Source organism: Vombatus ursinus, unplaced genomic scaffold (assembly GCF_900497805.2).
Source record: "Vombatus ursinus unplaced genomic scaffold, bare-nosed wombat genome assembly UNPS02014804.1, whole genome shotgun sequence".
NCBI lineage: Eukaryota > Metazoa > Chordata > Mammalia > Diprotodontia > Vombatidae > Vombatus > Vombatus ursinus.
In genome coordinates this window covers 8,571,984-8,593,461 of record NW_020954582.1, presented here as the reverse complement: position 1 = coordinate 8,593,461, position 21,478 = coordinate 8,571,984, and the positions used below count along the sequence as shown (strand labels likewise).

The 21,478-nt window shown below is 38.0% G+C and overlaps 1 protein-coding gene across 5 annotated transcripts in view; it reads left to right on the top strand.

Annotated features, from left to right (window-relative positions):
- Nucleotides 1–21,478, top strand: part of LRRC7 (leucine rich repeat containing 7) — a 589,282-nt gene that overhangs the window by 487,064 nt on the left and 80,740 nt on the right. For 3 of the 5 annotated variants that reach the window (XM_027873992.1, XM_027873991.1, XM_027873994.1), the window contains exons 17-21: nucleotides 1,369–1,493; nucleotides 8,599–8,799; nucleotides 10,234–10,345; nucleotides 10,563–10,743; nucleotides 15,683–17,363. In XM_027873992.1, coding sequence (XP_027729793.1) covers nucleotides 1,369–1,493; nucleotides 8,599–8,799; nucleotides 10,234–10,345; nucleotides 10,563–10,743; nucleotides 15,683–17,363 — 2,300 coding nt within the window. Of the gene's footprint in view, nucleotides 1–1,368; nucleotides 1,494–3,750; nucleotides 4,000–8,598; nucleotides 8,800–10,233; nucleotides 10,346–10,562; nucleotides 10,744–15,682; nucleotides 17,364–21,478 lie in introns of those variants that run through there. The other 2 variants (XM_027873996.1, XM_027873995.1) reach the window with 2 other exon arrangements.

The window sequence follows — 21,478 nt, the reverse complement described above, 5'->3', positions numbered from 1 at the left end:
GGAGGGAGAGAGAGAAAAGAAGACAGAGAGGGAGAGACAGAAACAGACAAAGAAGAGAGAAAAAAAGAGGAAGCAAGAAAGGGAGACAGACAGAGTGCTTCTTTAAAAAGTAACCCTCTTTAAATCCAATTTTACTTGAATTAGGCCAACTTGTAAATGGATCCTTCTGTAACAGGTATGCCCATCTTTCTGGTTTTAAGATTAAATTATAATTTTTTTATTTGTAATTCACAAATATAAGTGAATTCTTCAGTTTTTTCTTGTATTATTTTGTAAACATTTTGTTTTTAGGAATCTAGGAATTAAATATTAATTTGAAAAATATATCTCCGTATTTAGGGTATTGAAATTTTGAGTTCTGAAAGAAAAAACAACCATGTTTATTTATATCATTACTTGAAGATTAAGGCCTAAATGCTCTTTTTATGGAGCAGTCGCAGTGGTACAGGTAGTGTTCTTTTCATTTCCATGTTCAGGGAACCTTCAGGGAAATTCTATTGAAAGAATTCTTCTTTGAAATTTGCAAGAAAAAATGAAAAGACATTCACAAATATCTTTCTTGGAACCAGACATTTAAATAAAAATCTGCTTCCTTCCTTGATTTGATATAGACCTATTGAAGTGAGATGTGGCATTAAGAGGATAACAAAAAAAAAAAAATTGTCATATTGGAAGAAAAAAAATGCTTAACCCAGGGGAGATAAGGGTAATTACTATACAGTTTAAAATCTTGAACTCCCACTCATCTTGTGCTTTCTGAGACACAGGTGTAATAGATAGCTGGATAGGTAGATCCACTTTGCAAATTGCTTATAAGACAAGGAAGGAGTTTGACCAAAGTCATAGTTTGGAGTTTCAGCATTTCAATATCACCATCATTGCTCAGCCTTTTAATGACAATAGAATATTTAGAACATTTAACATTTTTTTTTAATTTCAGACTTGAATAGAATAATTGGAATCCATGTATGAAAGTCCAATGACTCTTGCCATTCCTTCTCACAGGAAAAAACCCACCTTTTTTATCTCCAAAAACAGGACAATGTGCTAGGAACCTTCTTCCATGAGAAATCATATGTACACAGTGTTTTATGCAAAACATTCCACATCCCACTCTCTGCATATCCAATTGTCCACACTAGAAGGCTCAGAAGCAAAGCCAGTTTGGAATGAATGGAAATTGATAATAGTTGATTTTAAGTTAAAATGCAAGAAGGCCCTCTGGCAGTTGGAACGTTGATTATGCCCCTTTTTCCTTTTCAGTTTTTAGTACCTTTCAACAGTTTTTACTTGCTGCATTAATTAAGGATTACTAATAATCCTCTATTAGAACTTTTCCTCTGATAATACTTTGGAATGTAACTGTAGATTTCCAGTCAGACAGCGACAGTTTTAACCCTACTCTGTGGGAGGAACAGCGCCAACAACGAATGACTGTCGCCTTCGAATTTGAAGACAAAAAGGAAGAGGACGACGGTGCTGGAAAAGTGAAGGTGAAGCTTCGATGTCTTGTTCCCAACCTCCCGGCCCCCGACCCGCTAGGGGTCTTCTAGCTTCCCACTGGTGTTATGTATGCAGTCAAGGGCTAGGTCACACCGAGCAACGGAAGCAATCCTTACATTTCCCCATGAACTGTTTTTAGAGATGGCGACGTGGTCTCCTTTCATGAAGATTAAGAACCTTGCTGATTCTTAATCTGCCCATCCGGTGAGACTGCTCCTCATACTTCCCCAGCTCTGACTGAGGGATCCTTGAGATACTTGTCACAGCCCTAGGGAGAGAGTCAAGCTGGTAGCCAATGAGAAAAGACCATTCCAAGTACAGATGTAAAATCATCATCATGAAAAAATTAAATGAACTCTCAAGAGATTTATTTTAGTCTTTCCTATGCAGCCTTGGTTTTGTTTTTTAACTTACTGAGCAATGTATCATACAAACTGAACTGAGGCTACATACAATGAATGTTGAACTTTAGTATTAAAATGTCAAGGATTGAAGCATCACTGGAATAGTCCAGAAAAGACCAGGAATACATTTAAATCTGAGGATACAAAGTCATTAAGGACAAGAGTAGCTAAAGCTGGTAGATGATGTTTTCATTGTTTCAAATATCCTCAAAATGTCAACCTTACGGGAGATTTAAATAAATCTCCTTTAGTAATTTCCAATTCATTTAACTTAGATGAATTCAAAAATGTAAATACATTTCCACTTTGTCAATGTCAAGTTTCAGTGTCTTCTATCATCATGGCAACATCTTGGATCTTCCATTAATTTTTTTTTATTATTTATGCACTTTTCCCATCATAGATACTAACAACTCTCACTCTAGTTGACTAATTATGCAGGTAACTTAATATGCATCTCGCCGACAAATTTTGTGGTCACCCTTGACTTTACACCCTTCCTTCGACCCCACTCATTTCCTGACCTTTCTTTTGAATGTTAAGGTGCTCTCTGGATACAGGACAGCAAGGTAGTTGAGCATTCGCTGACGTAGCACGGATCTTTGTCTAGTGACATAAAAAAAAAAACCTTTATTGTTATGGGAATTTTACCAAAATATCTTGGTGTCTTGGTGATCATGGGCTCAAAATACCTTGGGAGGATTTTTAAGTTTCCAGAAAAAAAAAGTCTTGAACAGAATTTCTTGTGCTTTTAAGATTATCGTCATTAAGAGCCCCCAAAATAAACAAGGAAGGTTCTAATCTCCCAGAATTTTAAATCCTAGCCCCAGCACCAATGGTAACACGCTCTGCCCTGGATTTCTGAAGCGTTTTCCTATTTTACTGAATTTCCAAAACCCCCAGCCCTTCTCACTGACAGTCTTAACAGAGTACCCAAGAGGGCACGATAAGTGCGTGTAATCTGATCCGGTGGGTGTGCGTGACAATAAAAGTAGAGGTGCCTCAATTCTCAAAGACTGTCACCTCAAGCCATTACTTCGAAGTCTGGTTTGTGGAGTTTATCAGTCAATCAACAAGCATGTATTAAGTACTTTCTACATATGTACCAGGCACTGTACTAAGTGTTAAGGAGAAGAGAAAGGCCAAAACAAGGTCCCTGCTTCCTGGGTGGCGGCTTATTATTGGGGAGGAGACTGGGGAGGGAGCTTGGGGTTTATTCTTTCGGTTTAGGTTACTTTTTTTCTTTGCTTCCACGTTAGCTTTTCTTTTTACTTCAGAGTTTATTTCGTGGTTTTTGTTGTTGTTGCTGTTATTTTTTTTTTAATTTCCATCTACTTGGTTGTGGCTGATTTAAGTATTTCCAATGCCAGTGTCTTTGGGACAGATTAGAATATGAACATTGTTCTAAATAAGTCATCATGGAGGCATGATGAATGAGTCACACTGAAATCTTCAACGAGGTTAATCTCAATTTTCTGGTTCATTACATGTGCATTAAATTCAGTACCCATTTTATCTCTTAATATATGCCGATTCAGAAAATGGAAAATCATCCACTATTGACCTATGCCATCAACTTCCATAGGAATTCATGTATAGTTCCCTAACTGTGTGTATAGCATAGCATGATTGCTGCATTTTGTAATGAACTTATGACCCGTTAGAATCCTACTGTAATGTCGCTGTTTGATAAAATAGAGAAAGCTAATTTGCTTACAGTTATTAAATGCATTACCAAAAAAAAAAAAAGCACTAAAATTAGGATAGAGAAATGATAAGAAACTGAAAGTGTTGCTATAGCGCTCCTCTTTCTCCCAGAAAATGGAGACTCCTTCTCCCACAGGATCACCCTTGTCATGCCCCCTGGGAAAGGGGCCAGCGTGGGATTACCCTTCAGCCTGCCAGACTGTCTGGCGATTGCTGCACACCATGGGCCAGGTGTGATCAGCAGATCCAAGACATGCCAGTGCCCCAGATTGACCCACAGCTGGCATGGGGGTGCATAAGTGGCCTCCAGCAGGACAGGAGCATGTGCACTCCATTGCCAGTTGCAGCAAATTCCACCACTCTTCCCTCTCTAAGTGGCAGACAGGTAGGCCTAGGTGTTCGGGGCAGGAGATCCCCCCCCCATAAAGGCTGCCTGGGAGCCAGTGGTCTATGGGGTATGTTCTGCATGGTTTTTGTAAGGAATGATGATTGCCTACCTATTTTCTAATTGCCATTATTTGATCCAGATTGAATTTCATTATGGATACTTGGCAATATCAGCTTCTGTGTGGTGGGGTTGGGGGAAAGGGAAAATGTTAAAGGGGAGGGAAAAACCATTTGGGGTACCTCCAGGGGGGATCACTGGGGTGGCTTTTTACTCGGGTGGACCAATTTTGGATGTTTGTAGCTTCTGTTGTTAATGATGGACTTCCCCATCCCAAGCATGAGAATATTGGTAGAATATTAGCTACTGGACAGATGTATTGACAGAGTTAGACAACCAGTCAATTTAAATTTCATGGCAATGCACATTTGGGGGCAGCTGAAGTATCTAAATCTTTCATTTTTAAAATGACATTGCATTTGGATGAAAATTCATAGGAAATGGACATTGGCAATAAGATGGGATTTTGTTAAAAGACATTGATTTACTTAGGAGTTGCAACAAATAGTAGCATTTTAATGAAATGATAAACCTGCCATCTTGATCTCAGACTTTTTTTAAATTGCATTTATCATTACTTAAAGAAGTACTAATTAATTGTATTCCTGACACATACTGAACTGGATTTTGAGGAAATGTGGCTTAGTGGAGAGGGCTTTGAGGCAAGAGGAATCAATTTCAAATCTCCCTAAAACTTTTACCAGCTGTGTGACCCTGGACAAGCCGTTGAATCTTACACAGTTCCTTGATCTGTAAAATGAGGGTGACCGAGAAGTCCCTCTGGCCCAAATCTGTGGCCCTGTGATTCTGCATGCGGGACAAAAATATTTCTGCCAAGTCAGGCAGAGTGAGAATCTCTTCCTCTAAAGCGTTCAGAGATTGTGTTTAATTTAAAAAAAATTTCATTTCAGAATAAGATATTTCAAAATGGAAGTATCAGCACAGTAACTATTTTTCTCCTGGAATTTGACTTTCTATTATTGTCTTAAGTGTTCAATAAAATTAGAATCAAGTAATTTTTTTTAAGAAAACAATAATATGGGCAGCTAGGTGGCACAGTGGATAGAGCACCAGCCCTGGAGTCGGGAGGACCTGAGTTCAAATCCGGCCTCAGATACTTGACACTAGCTGTGTGACCCTGGGCAAGTCACTTAACCCCAATTGCCTCACCAAAAAAAAAAAAAAAAAATGATGACTTTATTTTAAACATGGAAATTTGTCCATTGCTAAATTCTGGTCTTGTGAATATCTATAAAGTGTTCTAGCATTAAGAAATTTCATCTTCAAAATTGTTTTGATATTTACAAACCATAGATATACAATTTCAATTTATAATTCCTAAACAAAATAATTTTTCCAGTTGATTTAAAAATGAAAGAAAAAGAGCATAAAACATTTGCTTATTTTACATAAACTGACTGAATATTTCAATAGGTTTTTCTGTTCAATAAAATGTATTTTACATGAACAAATACTATAGGGTAAGTGATATAATACAACATTTCAATAATCAAGTAATTGTAAGTAGATCATGTTACCTAACTTAAAACAAATTCATTTTTTCTGTATTATATGCTAGAATAAAAGACACTTTGTCCTAAACATTTTAAAATAAAAAAGAAATATATACTTTAGATTATTATGATATTAACATAATGGTTTCTGATCATATATTTACCATCACTAGGGCATTTGTCATACATATTGAAAATCAGTAAAAGAATCAATATCAAACATGTATTTACTGAATTTTTTAAAGTTGATATTATACCACCTTGTGGCACACACTTCAGACACTCAGAAAAAAAATAAATCTCAGTTTATTTTAAACTAAAAAAGAGTAGATTCTGAACTTTCAGTCTGTCTCTATAATACTACGTTTGTCTGTGTCTGTGTCTGTGTCTGTGTCTGTGTGATGCCTACACTGGTGTGGTGGTTAGAGCATTAAAATGCCTTTGATTGGTCTGTCCCTGCCAGTGAAGTAAATTTCTTTTCAAATAGATCTGAATAAAATTAGAAAAAAAACGAAGGTAGTATGGCAAAGTATATTAATTTTTCATTTAAAACCAATGTTAATATCAATTTACTTTATCTTATAACTTTAACTTTTCAATGACTGGCATATCTATTATTTCATTATATCTTTAAAACAACCCTGTGAGATAGATTAAGCAAGTATTATGCTTTCTATCTTATGTATAAAGAAACTGAGTCACAAAGATTATTTGACTTATCTACAGTGACCTTTCTTGTTAAGAGGAAAGCTGAACCCAATAATTAGGTCTCCTGACTCCTAGGCCAGCAGTGCTTTCAAGTTAAGACCATCGTACCTCCTCTAGTAAGCTTAAAACAAGGAAATTATTTTCCAGATTAAATATCTGTCCCCAAATTTGTTTTATATAAATATATCATCACTTGAATACTGGATATGTTGCCAAAATATATTCACTTGGCAAAATGTTCAGAAAATTTCATAAATGTAGTTAGGAACACACTGTCATTTAATCCTATAAATAGCAAACAGGCTTGACAAGGAATAACAGATTTTATTCCAACTAGATCTTGAATGGGCAAAACAACTTTTCTTGACTTCTTCAATGTACCATCGAAATTGACTATGTTAAAATTACTTCGAAGATAAAGAAATGGTGACATGTATAACTTTAATTTTGATCATATTTGAATATAATATACTTTCTATATCAATGTTATATGTTAATAAAAATAATATATTGACAGAAATCATAATTCCTGGATTAAAATATTCGCATTTTTAGAAATGCTTACTTTCTGAAATCAAACAATACTAAAATTTTAAAAAAATTAAAACTTCTCAAATATGGTATATTACCATTCCCAATTTATATAGTAGTGTATGTGTCACAGGATTTTACTAACAAAAATACTATTTTTTTTTCATTTAAGATTAACTGTATGGAATTAATCTTTTGAAAGAATACCTTTATTATGGTATCTAAAACTGTTCATAAAGCGTATTTTCTCTGAAGCCTAGACTTCAATAGCCTTTGTGATTTGTTATATTTCTACATTAATTCTCATGTTATGAATTCTATTCTAGTCTATTTATTTGATAGAAAAAAATTTAAGCTATCTGTGTGTCTCTCTACCAAAATATTTTACGTAACTTTAAACAACTTTCTAAATAATTGATCACTTCCTTATTACCCCTATTAGAAATAGAATCTGGACAAAGCAATAAAAAAGAGGTTTGATTTGGTTTTTTTGTTTGTTTGGTTTGGTTTTATTGTTCTTTTAGGGAATCTGGAAATGTTCAGTTCTTTTTGGATGGCAAAATTGTTTCTATCATCTACATTAGCCTCATCACTTTCAAGTAGAATTTCCTGTTTCCTAAGAACTTTATCGAGTTATATACACACTCACTCACTCAAACACACACACACACACACACACACACATGCACGCATACACACACACAATTTCTGCATCTGGATGAAAATCCAAAGCTGTCGTGTTCAGCTGTTACTCTTTTGTGAGATAGCATGTTTTTTTTAAATGTGATAAGACAAATTTACAAACTGAATTTGCATTTTCATTATTTTTAAGTCAGTTCTGATAAATGTCTGTTCCAGTCCAACTACATTGTGATAGGTAATCTAAAGGCAGGCTATATATTATATGGAATTTCTCATTTTTCTATCAATTAGCTGTTCAGAAAAGTCACATACACGTAGTTCATTAAGTTTAAATCAGCAGAGTGAAGCAGAGGTTGAGGTGACTCTAAGGCCAATCTTTGGCAAAACAAAAGCTAGAAGCCCTCTTGTCAGAGGGCCATTGGATGGCATTGAGCTAAACACCAGTATAACGGAAGCCAACGCGCTCTGGCTACACGATTGCTTCCTTTCTCCATTTCTCTCGACTAATTTGGCTCTGATCTAACAAATACATTAAAATGTTGTACTTTACTTGGGTGAAACTAAATGTAAGTGACCCTTACAATGCTTCTCTCTCCTCCTACTTTGGAAATGATGTACATTTCAAAGTAATGTGGTCATTGACATCTCTCTGATGCATATTAGGACACCAGATGTTATCTACTTTTCATTTTTTTCTTTTACATATAACAATACTGCATGAAATTCATTGAAGGAGGGATGTCTCCCCTCTTTTCCTGCATGTGTACCATTAACATCAGTATTATTACCTATAAGTAATTAATGAATGGAAGGAATAAGCCCCCAAAGTATAAAATATTAAGTGACTAAAGATGAAATGATTCAATAGTTTAGATACTCTGTCAATATTTCAAGTATTTAAATTGCTGTCATTCTCAGACATCTGTTAGGTAGATCTGAGAAGAGAATAGGATCTAAAAACCACATGGACAAAGGAACTGGGGAGTATGATAAGCACTCTTCCACAGAGAGCACATTTTTGCAAATGCCTATAGTGTTTGTGATTATGTGTGTACTTCCACTAGTTGTTATGTATACAATGGACATTTTGTGAAATTGCATACCAAAGATATTTTGTATTAAATGTCTTATTATAAATTTGCAGGTTGAGATAAACCTAAAACGCTATCCTACCCCTTACCCAGAAGATTTGAAAAATATGGTAAAATCCGTTCAAAATCTGGTGGGAAAGACAAGCCACGGAGTGCGTGTCGAGAATTCAACTCCAACAGCCAACACAGACCAACCTGTGAAAGAGAAGTATGAACACAAGTGGCCAGTTGCCCCAAAGGAAATTACAGTTGAGGTATTTCCAAGTTATTGGCAATTTCCAGTATGATATGGGTAATTAGAATTGCTAAGCAATGTGACATTAATTTGTGTTTAAAAGCTACTCCTGGGTAAGTAAATTACTTCAAGGACATTAGTTGAATTTTTAAAAACTCATCCAAACATGAGCCTTATATTTAATAAAAGAGGCACTTTTGCATAAAATGCTACTCTTTCGGTCCAATAGTTGACAGAGAATCTAAGTTTTCCAAATTTTTCTCAAAAGATGGTTTACTTACCCAGAAAGATCTAGCCAACACCAATTATCTTTTGGTAAAGATACATTTTTGGTTGAACCAAAATATTCATTATATTAATCATTAAAAGAAAAAAACTCAATCATAACAGGCTAAATTAACGATTCTCTATTGTTGCTGTTATACATGTTTCAGACCTCATCGTTATTTGGATTAGAGCAGATGGCATCTGACTTTCTTATTTGGGTCAAGTCTTTCATGTAAAACCTCATTAACAACAACAAAATACCTAAAGGGAAGTAACTGCTCCCTCTCTCCTTCTGAAAGCAGGAGTTGAGCAAAAATCTTCCTGATTCCATGCCCAACACTCTACCCACTGTGCTACCTACCTGTCCCATGTTATATGTCTGTCATAAGCCCCAAACCCATCAGAAAGACAGATTATATATATCTTAGAGAAGCAGTGTGGTGTGGCCACTGGAGTGCACCACCTGGAGTTAGGAAGACCCAGGCTAACATCCTGGCTTGGATACTTTCTGTTTGAGTGACCATGGGCTAGCCATTTAATTGACTGTGAACCTCAGTTTTCTTAATTATAAAATAGGAGAGGTGGCCCTGTGCAGTAGAGAGCTTATTTTGGAGTCAGGAAGACATGGGTTCAAAGCCTGTGTGTGACCAGGTACATATCATTTAGACTCTCAGTGCCCCAGGCGTTTCTATAATTCCATAAATTACCGAGAAGTTGTTAATCTGCACTGATCTGGTGAGCTTCTGTAAAACAATGATACCTCTGGGACCCAACATCCCAGGGTTGGCATGAGGCTCCAATGCCAAATAGGTGTAAAACGCTTTACAGGTTTTATAGCACCCTATAAATGCCTATAACTGTTGTTTCATATGTATTTTACTATGGTTATCCTTTATGTTTATACAGAGAACATCAGTGAGCATGCCTTCTCAGTCTCTATAGCCTCTCAGTATCCCACCTGCTACTTTGCACACAGTAGGCACTCATAACGACTGCTGGACCAATGAATGTGAGCTTGCCTTCCAAATGTAGACAACCGCTAGTGCTCGCTCAAGCTGAGGGTGCATGGGAGGCCTATGTCCCCTCTCCACCAGGGTCCTTTGAGCTGTGTCGCCCTCTCTGATTCCAAAGCAGCCATTGGGTCACTTTCTATTCATAGGTTTTCTCTTATTTTCCCATCCCTCAGGATTCCTTTGTTCATCCAGCCAGTGAAATGAGGATTGGGGAACTTCACCCTTCACTGGCCGAGGCTCCGCTATACCCTCCCAAACTTGTTCTTCTAGCAAAAGACAAAAAGGGTAATACTTAAAAACTGGCATTTAAACAATTCTCAGGATATTTGTACAGGGTTGCCTGTACAAATACCATGTTTCTCATGGTATTTCATGTACATCTCTTTTACAGTTGTGTTTTCTGAGAGTAGAATGCAGTGTTTGTTTTCAGATCATGATGTTCTGAGAAATGTTGACTTGTAAACAGCCACAGCTCTGATAACTTTTCCCCCTTAAATTCCAGAATCAACAGATGAGTCTGAAGTCGATAAAACTCAGTGTCTGAATAATAGTGTTTCCTCGGGTACTTACTCAGACTACTCACCTTCTCAGGCTTCTTCAGGATCATCGAATGCCCGGGGTAAAGCAGCGTCTTTGCAAACAACAGCTAAAGATGCAGGAAATCATTCTCTATGGGGCAACAGGTGGGTTCACATTTCCCTCTTTGGGGTTCCCAAATGACTATTTATTTTGTCATTTAAAAATAAAAATGAAGACTACCCTCTTGCCTCAGGGATTAGTTTAAGCAAATGAGTGGACACAGCCGACAGAGCATCCCGGATTGAGTAGGCCAAATGACTGAGGACCCAACAGGTGAAGGCATCTGAGGATGGTGGAAATAGGGGGCAGAAGGACTTTGTTTGCCTTCCACGTTCCTGAACCATGTTGAAAACTGTCACATTGGAGCACTAACTGACGCTCAAGTTAACCTGATAGAGTCAATGTGGCACACAAAAGCATTTAGCTTATCCCCAGTGATTCTGCCCCACCTTCTCCCATTCACAGATAAGGGAATAAAGACACAAGGTGCAGCAGCCATTCCGGGCAGAAGGGGCAGGCTAAGTCCTCCACTCTACTATGCCTTTGGAGCATGGCCCCTTTCCTTATTAGCTTTGTTTCTGTGAGCAATTATTGACAACTTATTGTCAGGGAGTTAATGCATCCCATATTCTTTAATTTTTTGCACAGATATTACAATATTCCCACTGTTGACATTGTCTTCATCAACAGTTAAGGAACTACTGTAAATGTTTAAAAGTGAAACAATGTGATATAGTGGTAAAATTCTGGGTCTGGAGACACATGACCTGAGTTCAATGTCCAGCTCTGCTACTTGATAACTGTGTGCTATTAGGCAAATCATTTAAACTCTCTGTGCCTCAGTTTCTTTACCTATAAAATTGTGTGTGTGAACCAAATTGACTCTAAGGTTTCTTCTGACTCTCTAACTATACATACATATATGTATGTATACATATATATATATGAGAGAGAGAGAGAGAGATGTGTGTGTGTGTGTGTGTGTGTGATTGTATACGTGTGTGTATTTTTGTGGTTCAGTCACTTCTGACTCTTCATGACCCCATGGGCTATAGCATTCTATCCTCCAATATCTCCTGAAACCTATCAAAGCTTATGTTTAGTGCTTCCATGACAATATCTATCCATCTTGTCTCTGCTGTCACCTTCTCCTTTTGCCTTCAATCTTTCCCAGCATCAAAGTCTTTTTCCATGAGACCTGCCTTCTCATTACGCGGCCAAAGTACTTAAACTTCAGCTTTGGTATTTGACCTTCCAATGAATAATCTGAATTAATTTTTTAAATACTAACTGATCTGATCTCCTTAATATCCAAGGGACTCTCAAAAGTCTTCTCCAGCACAATTTGAAAACATTGATTTTGTAGCACTCAGGTTTCCTCATATTCCAGCTCTCACAGCCATACATTGCTACTGGAAAAACCATAGCTTTGACTATACAGACCTTTGTTGGCAAGGTGTTGTCTCTGCTTTTTTAGTATGCTGCCCAGATTTGCCATAGCTTTCCTTCCAAAGAACAAGTGCTTTTAATTTCATGGCTGCAGTCACTGTCTGCAGTGATCTTTGAGCCCAAGAATATAAAATCTGACACTCCTTCCATTTCTTCTCCCTCTATTTGCCAAGAAATGATGGGACCAATTACCAAGATCTTGGGGGGGGGGGTTTATGTTAAGCTTCAAGCCAGTTTTTACACTCTCCTCTTTCACCTTCATCGAGCAGCTTCTTAATTTCTCTTCATTTTGTGCCATCGGAGCAGTATCATCTGCATACCTGACATTGTTGATATTTCTCCCAGAAACCTTACTTCTGGCTTTTGATTCATCCAGCCTGGCATTTCACATGATATACTGTGCATGTAAATTAAACAAATAATGTGACAATATACAGCTTTGTTGTACTCCTTTCCCAATTTTAAACCGATCAGTTGTTCCATGTTCAGTTTTAACCAGTGCTTGTTGACCTGAGCAGAGGTTCCTCTGGAGACACACAAGATGATCTGGGACTCTCATCTCTTTGAGAACTTGCCACATTTTGTTGTGATCCACATAGTCAAAGACTTTAGTATAGTCAATGAAGCAGAAGTAGATTTTTTTTCTGGAACTCCTTTGCTTTCTCCATAATCTAGTTGATGTTGGCAATTTGATCTCTAGTTCCTTTGCCTTTTTGAAAACCAGCCTGCTCTTCTGGTAATTCTCAGTTCACATATTGCTGAAGCCAGGCTTGGAGAATCTTAAGCATAACCTTGGCCATGTGTGAAATGGGCACAATTATTCAGTAATTTGAATTCAGCAATTCTTTGGCATTGCCCTTCTTCAGGATTGGTATGGAAACTTCTTTTCCAATCCAGTGGCCACTAATGAGTTTTCCAAATTTGCTGGCATACTGAATGCAGTACTTTAACAGCATCATCTTTTGAGGTTTTAAATAGCTCAGCTGGAATTCAATCACCTCCACCAGCCTTATGTTAGCAGTGCTTGCTAAGGCCCACTTGACTTCATTCTCCAGGATGTCTGGCTCTAGATCGGTAACCACATTACCAAGGTTATTGGTGATGTCAAGATCTCTCTTGTACAGTTCTTCTGCATATTCTTGCAACCTGTTCTTAATCTCTTCTTCTTTTGTTAAGTCCCTACCATTTTTGTCTTTCATCATGCCTATTTTTGTTTGAAACTTTCCCTTGATAACTCTAATTTTCTCAAAGACCTCTCTTGTCTTTCACATTCTATTGTTTTCTTCTGTTTCTTTGCATTGATTCAGATGGATATATCTTTCTCTTTCTCCTTTAGCTTCGCTCTCCTCCTTTCCTCAGCCATTTGGAAAACCTCACCAGACAACCACTTTGCTCTCTCGCTCTTCCTTTTCTGTGGAATGTTTTTGTTGTTGCTCCTGTACAATATTGTGAACCTCTGTCCATGGTTCTCCAGGCACTCTCTCGACCAGATCTAATTCCTTAAATGTTTTCATTACTTCCACTTCATACTCATTGTTGTTCAGTCACTTCAGTAATGTCTGACCCTTTGTGACTCCAGTTAAGGTTTTCTTGGCAAAGATACTGGGGTGGTTTGCCATTTTCTTCTCCAGTGGATCCATTTTGTCAGGTAACCAGAGGTTAAATGACTTACCCAATGTCACACAGCTAGAAAGTGTCTAAGGGTAGATTTGAACTCAGGTCTTCTTGACTCCAGGCCTAGTGTTCTATCCACTGAGTCACCAGTTGTCTCATATTCATAAGAGATGTTATTTAGGTCATACCTATACAGGCTAATGGTTTTCCCCATTTTCTTTAATTTAAGTCTAAATTTTGCAATAAGAAGCTCATGATCTGAGTCACAGTTAGCTCCAGGTCTTATTTTAACTGACTGTGTAGAGCTTCTGCACCTTTGGGCTGCAAAGTATATAATCAATCTGATTTCAGTACTGACCATCTGGTGATGTCCATGTGTAGAGTTGTCTTTTGAGTTATTAAAAAAAAAAAAAGAATGTTTGCTATGGACATTGAGTTATCTTGACAAAATGCTATTAATCTTTGTCCTATTTAACTTTATACCCCAAGGTCAAACTTGCCTGTTATTCCAATTATTTTTTGATTTCCTACTTCAGCATGCCAGTCCTATATGATGACTATGATATCTTTTTTTGGTGTTATTGCTAGGAGATGTTGTAGATCTTTATAGAACTGATCGATTTTGACCTCTCCAGCATCAGTGGTTGGAGCATAGACTTGAATTATTGTGATGTTGAATGGTTTGCCTTCATGTGATATCAAACAGATATCTTTCTGTCATTTTTGAGATTATACCCCAATATTGCTTTTCTCACCTTTTTTTGGCTGTAAGGGCTACTCCATTTCTTCTAAGGGATTTCTGCCCGTGGTAGTATATTTAATGATCACCTGAATTAAATTCACCCATTCCCATTCATTTAAGTTCACTGACATCCAAGATGTTGGTGTTTAATCCTTCCATCTCCTATTTGACCGTGTCCAGCTTATTGTGATTTATCAATGTTACGTTCCAAGTTCCTATGCAATATTGATCTTTACAGTATTTGACTTTCCTTTCATCACCAGATGTATCTGCAGCTGAGTTTCCTTTCAGCTTTGGCCCAGCCACTGTATTGGTACTGGAACTACTTGTAGTTGTCCTATGCTCTTCCCCAGTAGCGTATCGGACACCTTCCAACCTGAGGGACTCATTTTCCAATGTCATTTTTTTTTATCATTTTATTACTATCCATGGGGTTTTCTTGGCGAAGATACTGGAGTGGTTTGCCATTTCCTCCTCCAATGGATCACCTTTTGTCAGAACTCTCCAAAATGACCTGTTCATCTTGGATAACCTTGCACAGCATAGCTCAAATTTTGTTGAGTTGTGTAAGCCCTTCTGCCATGACAGGGCAGTGATTTAAAAGGGGATGTTTATATATATATATATACATGTATATACATGTATATAAATACATATTCATATGTGTTTATACTTAGCTCAAGAAAAATATTTTGAAATATATACATTCTTATATAATATACATATTCTATACATATATGTACACACACATATATACATATATATTGCTGAGGGCAAATTAGGTCCTTTCAGATAATATTTGGGGTAATTTTGGATCACTGGGATGCCAGTTAGAAATAGTTGACCTATTTTATTTGAAAGATTTTATTAACCTAAAAGGAACATTGTAAATTATCTTCCAGTATATAATTTCTGTCCTTGGAAAATATGACCAAATATGTGCATATTATGTCCCAACAAAGTGTTTAACATATATATTTGCTCAATATTCTGAGTACTTGAGTTCTGAATAGACATTATTCGGAGATTATATGAGTTCATTAGATGAGCCAAGATCCTTTAAAAGAAGTTCTTTCAACTTTCATAGTTGGTCATTTCTATCTCTACACCTATCCTGAGTGAATGGCCAACCAACTCTATACATACAGTATGATGGTATTTTCTACTGCTTGTTCATTCATTGACAAAGACCAAGCTGATTATCATTGTAACATTGCTTCTTTTTATCTGCTTTGCAGGATTACCCAGTCTTTTCCACAGCCTATTGACTCAAAGCCATTACTCAGCCAGCGTGAGCCTGTGCCACCAGGGAACTTACCCCCACGTCCTGAAAGGCGTCCGATGAGTGAAACGTTTGCCGATCACTGGAACGATGGCTCCCATTATGATAACACAGGGTTCGTTGCAGAGGAGAACACAGCAGAGAATGCCAACAATAATCCTCTGTTAAGTTCTAAATCTAGAAGTACATCTGCTCATGGGCGTCGGCCTTTGATTAGACAAGACAGGATAGTTGGCATTCCCCTGGAACTTGAACAGTCTACACATAGACACACACCTGAATCAGAAGTGCCTCCTTCCAATCCTTGGCAGAATTGGACCCGAACCCCTAGCCCTTTTGAAGACAGGACAGCTTTTCCTTCTAAATTGGAGACCACCCCCACCACCAGCCCTTTGCCAGAAAGGAAAGACCATATAAAAGAACCAGCAGAAATAGCTAGTCCTTTCTCTTCAGGAGTACCTTGGGAGTATCACGATTCCAACGCGAACAGGAATCTCAGTAATGTCTTTTCTCATATTCACTGCCGCCCAGAGTCTTCCAAAGGTGTGATTCCAATTAGCAAAAGCACAGAGAGGCTTTCACCATTGATGAAAGATATAAAGTCCAATAAATTTAAAAAGTCACAAAGTATTGATGAGATAGACATTGGTACATATAAGGTTTATAACATACCATTAGAAAACTATGCAGCTGGTAATGATCACTTAGGGAGCCATGAAAGGCCAGATAAAATAATGGTGCCAGAGCATGGCATGTCCAGTATGTCTCGTAGTCAGTCTGTACCAATGCTAGATGATGAGATGTTGACTTACGGCAGTAGTAAGGGGCAGCCGCCACAGAAGCCCTCTATGACAAAGAAAGTCTATCAGTTTGACCAAAGCTTCAATCCGCAAGGAGCAGTAGAGGTGAAAGCAGAAAAGAGGATGCCACCCCCTTTCCAACAGAACCCTGAGTATATTTCACAACCTGGTAAAACTATTGCGAAGGATCTGGTCAGTCCTAGAGCTTACAGAGGCTATCCCCCCGTAGAGCACATGTTCTCATTCTCTCAGCCTTCTGTTAATGAGGAGGCGATCGTCAATGCCCAGTTCACAAGCCAGGGTTCCAGGGCAGGATTCCTAAGAAGAGCCGATTCTCTGGCAAGCTCCGCGGAAATGGCCATGTTTAGAAGGGTCAGTGAGCCTCATGAAGTGCCCCCGAGTGATAGGTATGGCAGGCCTCCATATAGAGGAGCTCTGGATCGCCAAAGCAGCGCCTCAGTGTCTGAATCCCAGTTCCTCAAAAGGAATGGCAGGTATGAAGATGAACATCCTTCATATCAAGAAGTGAAAGCCCAGGCGGGAAGTTTTCCAGTTAAAAACCTTACCCAAAGGCGGCCATTGTCTGCAAGAAGCTACAGTACAGAGAGTTATGGTGCCTCCCAAACCAGACCAGTTTCAGCTAGGCCTACTATGGCAGCTCTTTTGGAAAAGATACCATCTGACTATAACTTGGGTAACTATGGTGACAAGCCGTCAGATAACAGTGATTTAAAGCCAAGGCCCACTCCTGGGAAGGGAGAGGAGAGCTGTGGGAAAATGCCTGCAGACTGGAGACAACAGCTGCTTAGACATATAGAAGCTAGAAGGTTAGACAGGGTATGTTTGGCATTTCTCTGTAAGAATATCCTCGGTGCCTCTAGTTTTACATTTTCATATTTTTGAGTACTTGTAGTAAAGCATGAACTACATGACTGAATAGTGATGATCAAAATCTGCTCTGTGTTTGCGTTAATGGGGAGATGACCACAAAAGGTTACCAATGACATTTTTTTTAAATAACCTATTAGCATCAACCCTCTGGGGACAGTGATTTTCCAAATTTGGCCTTGGTCCTCTTGGGGGGAGGGGGGGATCAATGATTCTTTCATTCCATTTTGAAGAGTTGTCTCTTTTAGGCCACCAGTGTGCAATTCCTCTTCCAGGGCTCAAAAAGGTGCCCTAATAGACCAAAATGCGTCATTACACCTATGAACAGTAATGACTTCATTCACCCTTTTCTCAGTAGACTAATTATATATAAAAATCAGGCCCATTTTTGGGGACCAATTTGTACTTAGTTAAAGCTATGGGACTACTTAAGTTATTGCTTGTAATGAACAATAAGCATCACAGCAGGAAGTAGGGAAAGAAGTCAAGATTCCGTAGCCTCCTGCACATTTCATTTCTTTTTTCAAAAATTGCATTGTTGGTTTTATATAGAAGGAAATATTTGGATCCAATTTTTTTAAGTCAACAAAAATAAACGATGATTCTTTGAGATTAGAAACTTAGAAATTAGCGTGCACATTACAGTAAATAAGAAAATTCATCCAGATTCAGTCAAGTATGAAGCCACAACAAAAGGTGCCTTATAGTGTGATTTAAGAGATTCAGCTTTGCTAAGGAACTGCTGAAAATCACTTCGTCTTAGAAATTAAAATCGATCTGGGAGAAATATGATGTTTTATTCTATAGAAATTAATGAAGTGAGAGAAGTATTTCATGGGGTTCTAATTGTTTATTTTCAGCGTAGGTCCCTATAGGTGTTCTCTACTGAAAGATACTTAAAGGGGTTGGTTTGTTTTGGTTTGTTTTGTTTGTTCATTTGAAAAAAAGAAAAAGATCTCTTGTTTTCCTTGGCTTAGTTTCAGTTACTCGTTGAAAATTGTTAAACCTCGAAAATGGCGGCTATTTCGCTTACTCTATTTTAGACTGTAGACTAGAAGAGTATGGCCCACAGCCTTTATGATATAGTTCCTTAATTTTGGATCTCATGTTTTCAGAGTTAATTCTTTTAAAGTCATTGTGGTATTTTGTACCATTTGTGTCATGGCTATGTGAAAACCAGAGGTTTTTGTCAGGGAGAAGAAAGAGGAGATAGGTCTTTGGGAATTCATTTTTTTCAATGTGGGAATCAGTTTGCCTTATCAAATATGTCATCAAAATGACTGTTTCAAATAGGTATGCTCATTCAAATTAAAGGGAGGTTTTCAGACTAAATCTGTTGATAGGACATGTTCTGACCCTGCCTTATCTCAAATAAATCCTTTCTTGACTCAATGTAGACAGATAACATGGAGAGAAAAAATGTTTTGAGCCACAGAATACAGCATTATTTGGATGTTATTTGGATTTGTAGACACAACTATACATGTTAACAAAGTAAGACAAATAACAGAGAAAGATCCTAAGAAATTTTTCAATATTACTTTTGAATGAATCGAGTAGCGTTCAGTTATCCGGGGGTGATAGGAAGGGGAATGAAAACAAATAACAAAAAGCCTTTGTGATCCCAAACATTGTTGCCCCTGATTTCACAGCTAGAACTTCCGATGAATAATAAGGGTGATATTATCTAGGATCAGCAGGGACCTGAGGAGTGGAAATAGGGACGTGAATGGAGAGGAAACAGACTACTCGACAATCTGCCCCATTCAGGGAAGAGCTGACTAAATAGACATTTTCTGTTGATCTAGTATAACGCTTCTTGTTAGTGAGCATGAATCTCACACTCACTCTTTGTGTTATCTTCCATAAACCTGATTTTCTTCGAAGTAACTAGCATAGAGACAGTTTTCAGCAGCGTCTCCTTTAGTTCTAAGACACTGAAATGCTTCAGGTGATGCAAAGGCATCCCAAGTCCTGGTGGCCAGGAACAATTACCTTCTCCCTCTTACTCCTCCATCTAAATAAGCCACACCATGAGCCACGGAACAACCATGCTACCCAGGCTACCCACCTTGTTCCTAAAGATGCTTAATTAATTCCAAGCAATGTAATTCAAGCTCTTCTCTGAAGTGCATTCTGAGGCATCCATGATCCTCAGAATTCCCTCTATGGCAAGGTCACAGCAGAACCATAGTGTGCGTCCCCTGAAATTCATCCAGGTCTCTAGAATGAGCCCTGATGATCACATTCCAGAGCTCTTTGTCCATTTTGCAACAAAGAGAATTTCTGAAGTTCTGGTCCTCCTAGCTGCGGAACAACATCCCAGGAGGTGGAGAATCACTGTTTTCCTTGGAAGGGGAGCTACAGAAATAAATCCCAAGCCCAACCCCAAACCTTGCTTTTCCTTCTGCTTAGCCATAGAATGAAGAGTCAACATCTTTTGACATTTACCTGTTCCTTTCAATCCCTTGTCTTCTCCCCACCCCTAACCACACAACAGTTGTTAAGGACAGAAGTTAAAACACTTTTTATAAGTGCTCCTTCTTGAAAAAGGAATTATGGCAACTAAGGAATCATTCACACTCAAATAAGCTGTTTTGCATCCCTGTGAATACCCTGTCTTGTTCATTTCAATTTTGAAGTGATGACATTAAAAATGACTGGGTAGAAGAAATTATCTGAGATAAAATATTTTCATACAAGGTACCCAGAAGTCTTAGTGCAGATTTAGACTTTAGTAGCCTTCGAGACTCCTCATATATTAGTGTATTATAACTAGATTATATTTTCATTTTGGAGTTCAATGAAACTTTGATGTTAAGGATTATTACTTCAATAGTGACATTTTTCAGAATTTCACCATCAGAATTAGCATTTCAAGTTCCAAATCATATGTATATAGTTCTGAACATTTTATTAAGAAAAAATGGATGAAACGACTAAACATGATTGACTTCTGTGACTCTAAATAAGAAAACAGTTTGAAGTGACCCCATCTGCAGATGGAGTGGTAAGGTCCCTGAGGTGCAGGGCAGCACGTGCAAGACTTGGCATGAGGATGGAATTTCAATCCAGGCTTTCCTTCCTGCTCACTCCCTTTACCACCTCACACAAGCCACTGGTCACCTGAGGGGCTTCAGACCTCAGAGGTAGAGGACCCTTCTAACGCTACATCTTTGATCTCATTTGCTCTTACTGGTGCATCCTTATTAAATCAGGCCTGGTGCTGTTTCCTGAGAGAATCCTTAAAATGTCAGCATTTTAAAAGGAATATTCCAGTGCCTGAAATACTTTAGATTTACTCCTTGAGAGACAAGCAACATTTCTGATTTCCGGAACACGTGCATATGTATTTTGCTGTGAGATGTTAATTTGTGGATAAATGACTTTTACAACTCAGTGAGTCAGAGTCCCCCTACTAAGAAGCAGAGTTCCATTCCTCTACTTCCGTGTAAGTTCATATAATTTTATGGGAAGAAAAATCAGAAAGATGTGCACCAGTGGAGAGAGAATTGCTCTAGGAATTAGCCAACATGATCTCTCTTATGCCGCATCTGACATTAACTCTTTCTGTGACCACTAATAAATTGCTTAGTCCTTATGGGTCTCAGTTTCCTCAACGATCAAGTTAGGGGAATGAGCTAAGCAATGTCCTAGTCCCAAAATGATAGAGTTGTTTGATAGTTCTACTTGACTCGGCCCTTTCCTTGGCTCAGTGTAGCCCGCTGCAAAAGAAGATTGAAAGGACAAAGAAAGGCTGTGATGAATTTGACTATTTTAATTTAATCAAAAATTCTGTCAGACAAGTGGTGATTCAGTCAGTTGAACTGACTTTTTTTTTAAATACCGATTGTTCTCATTGGTTTTTCACCTTTCTTTGTATCCCCCTTCTTGGCACTGTGCCTGCCTCATGCGTAGTGCCTACTCAGTGCTTGGGGATTCACTAACTGACTTGTTGGGTCTCTAGACACTAGGATAATTATGACTGTTCATTTTAGCCTGTCCAATTTTCTCAGTTTAAGTCATAATTACAAATTGGGGTTTTAAAAAATATTTGTACGATA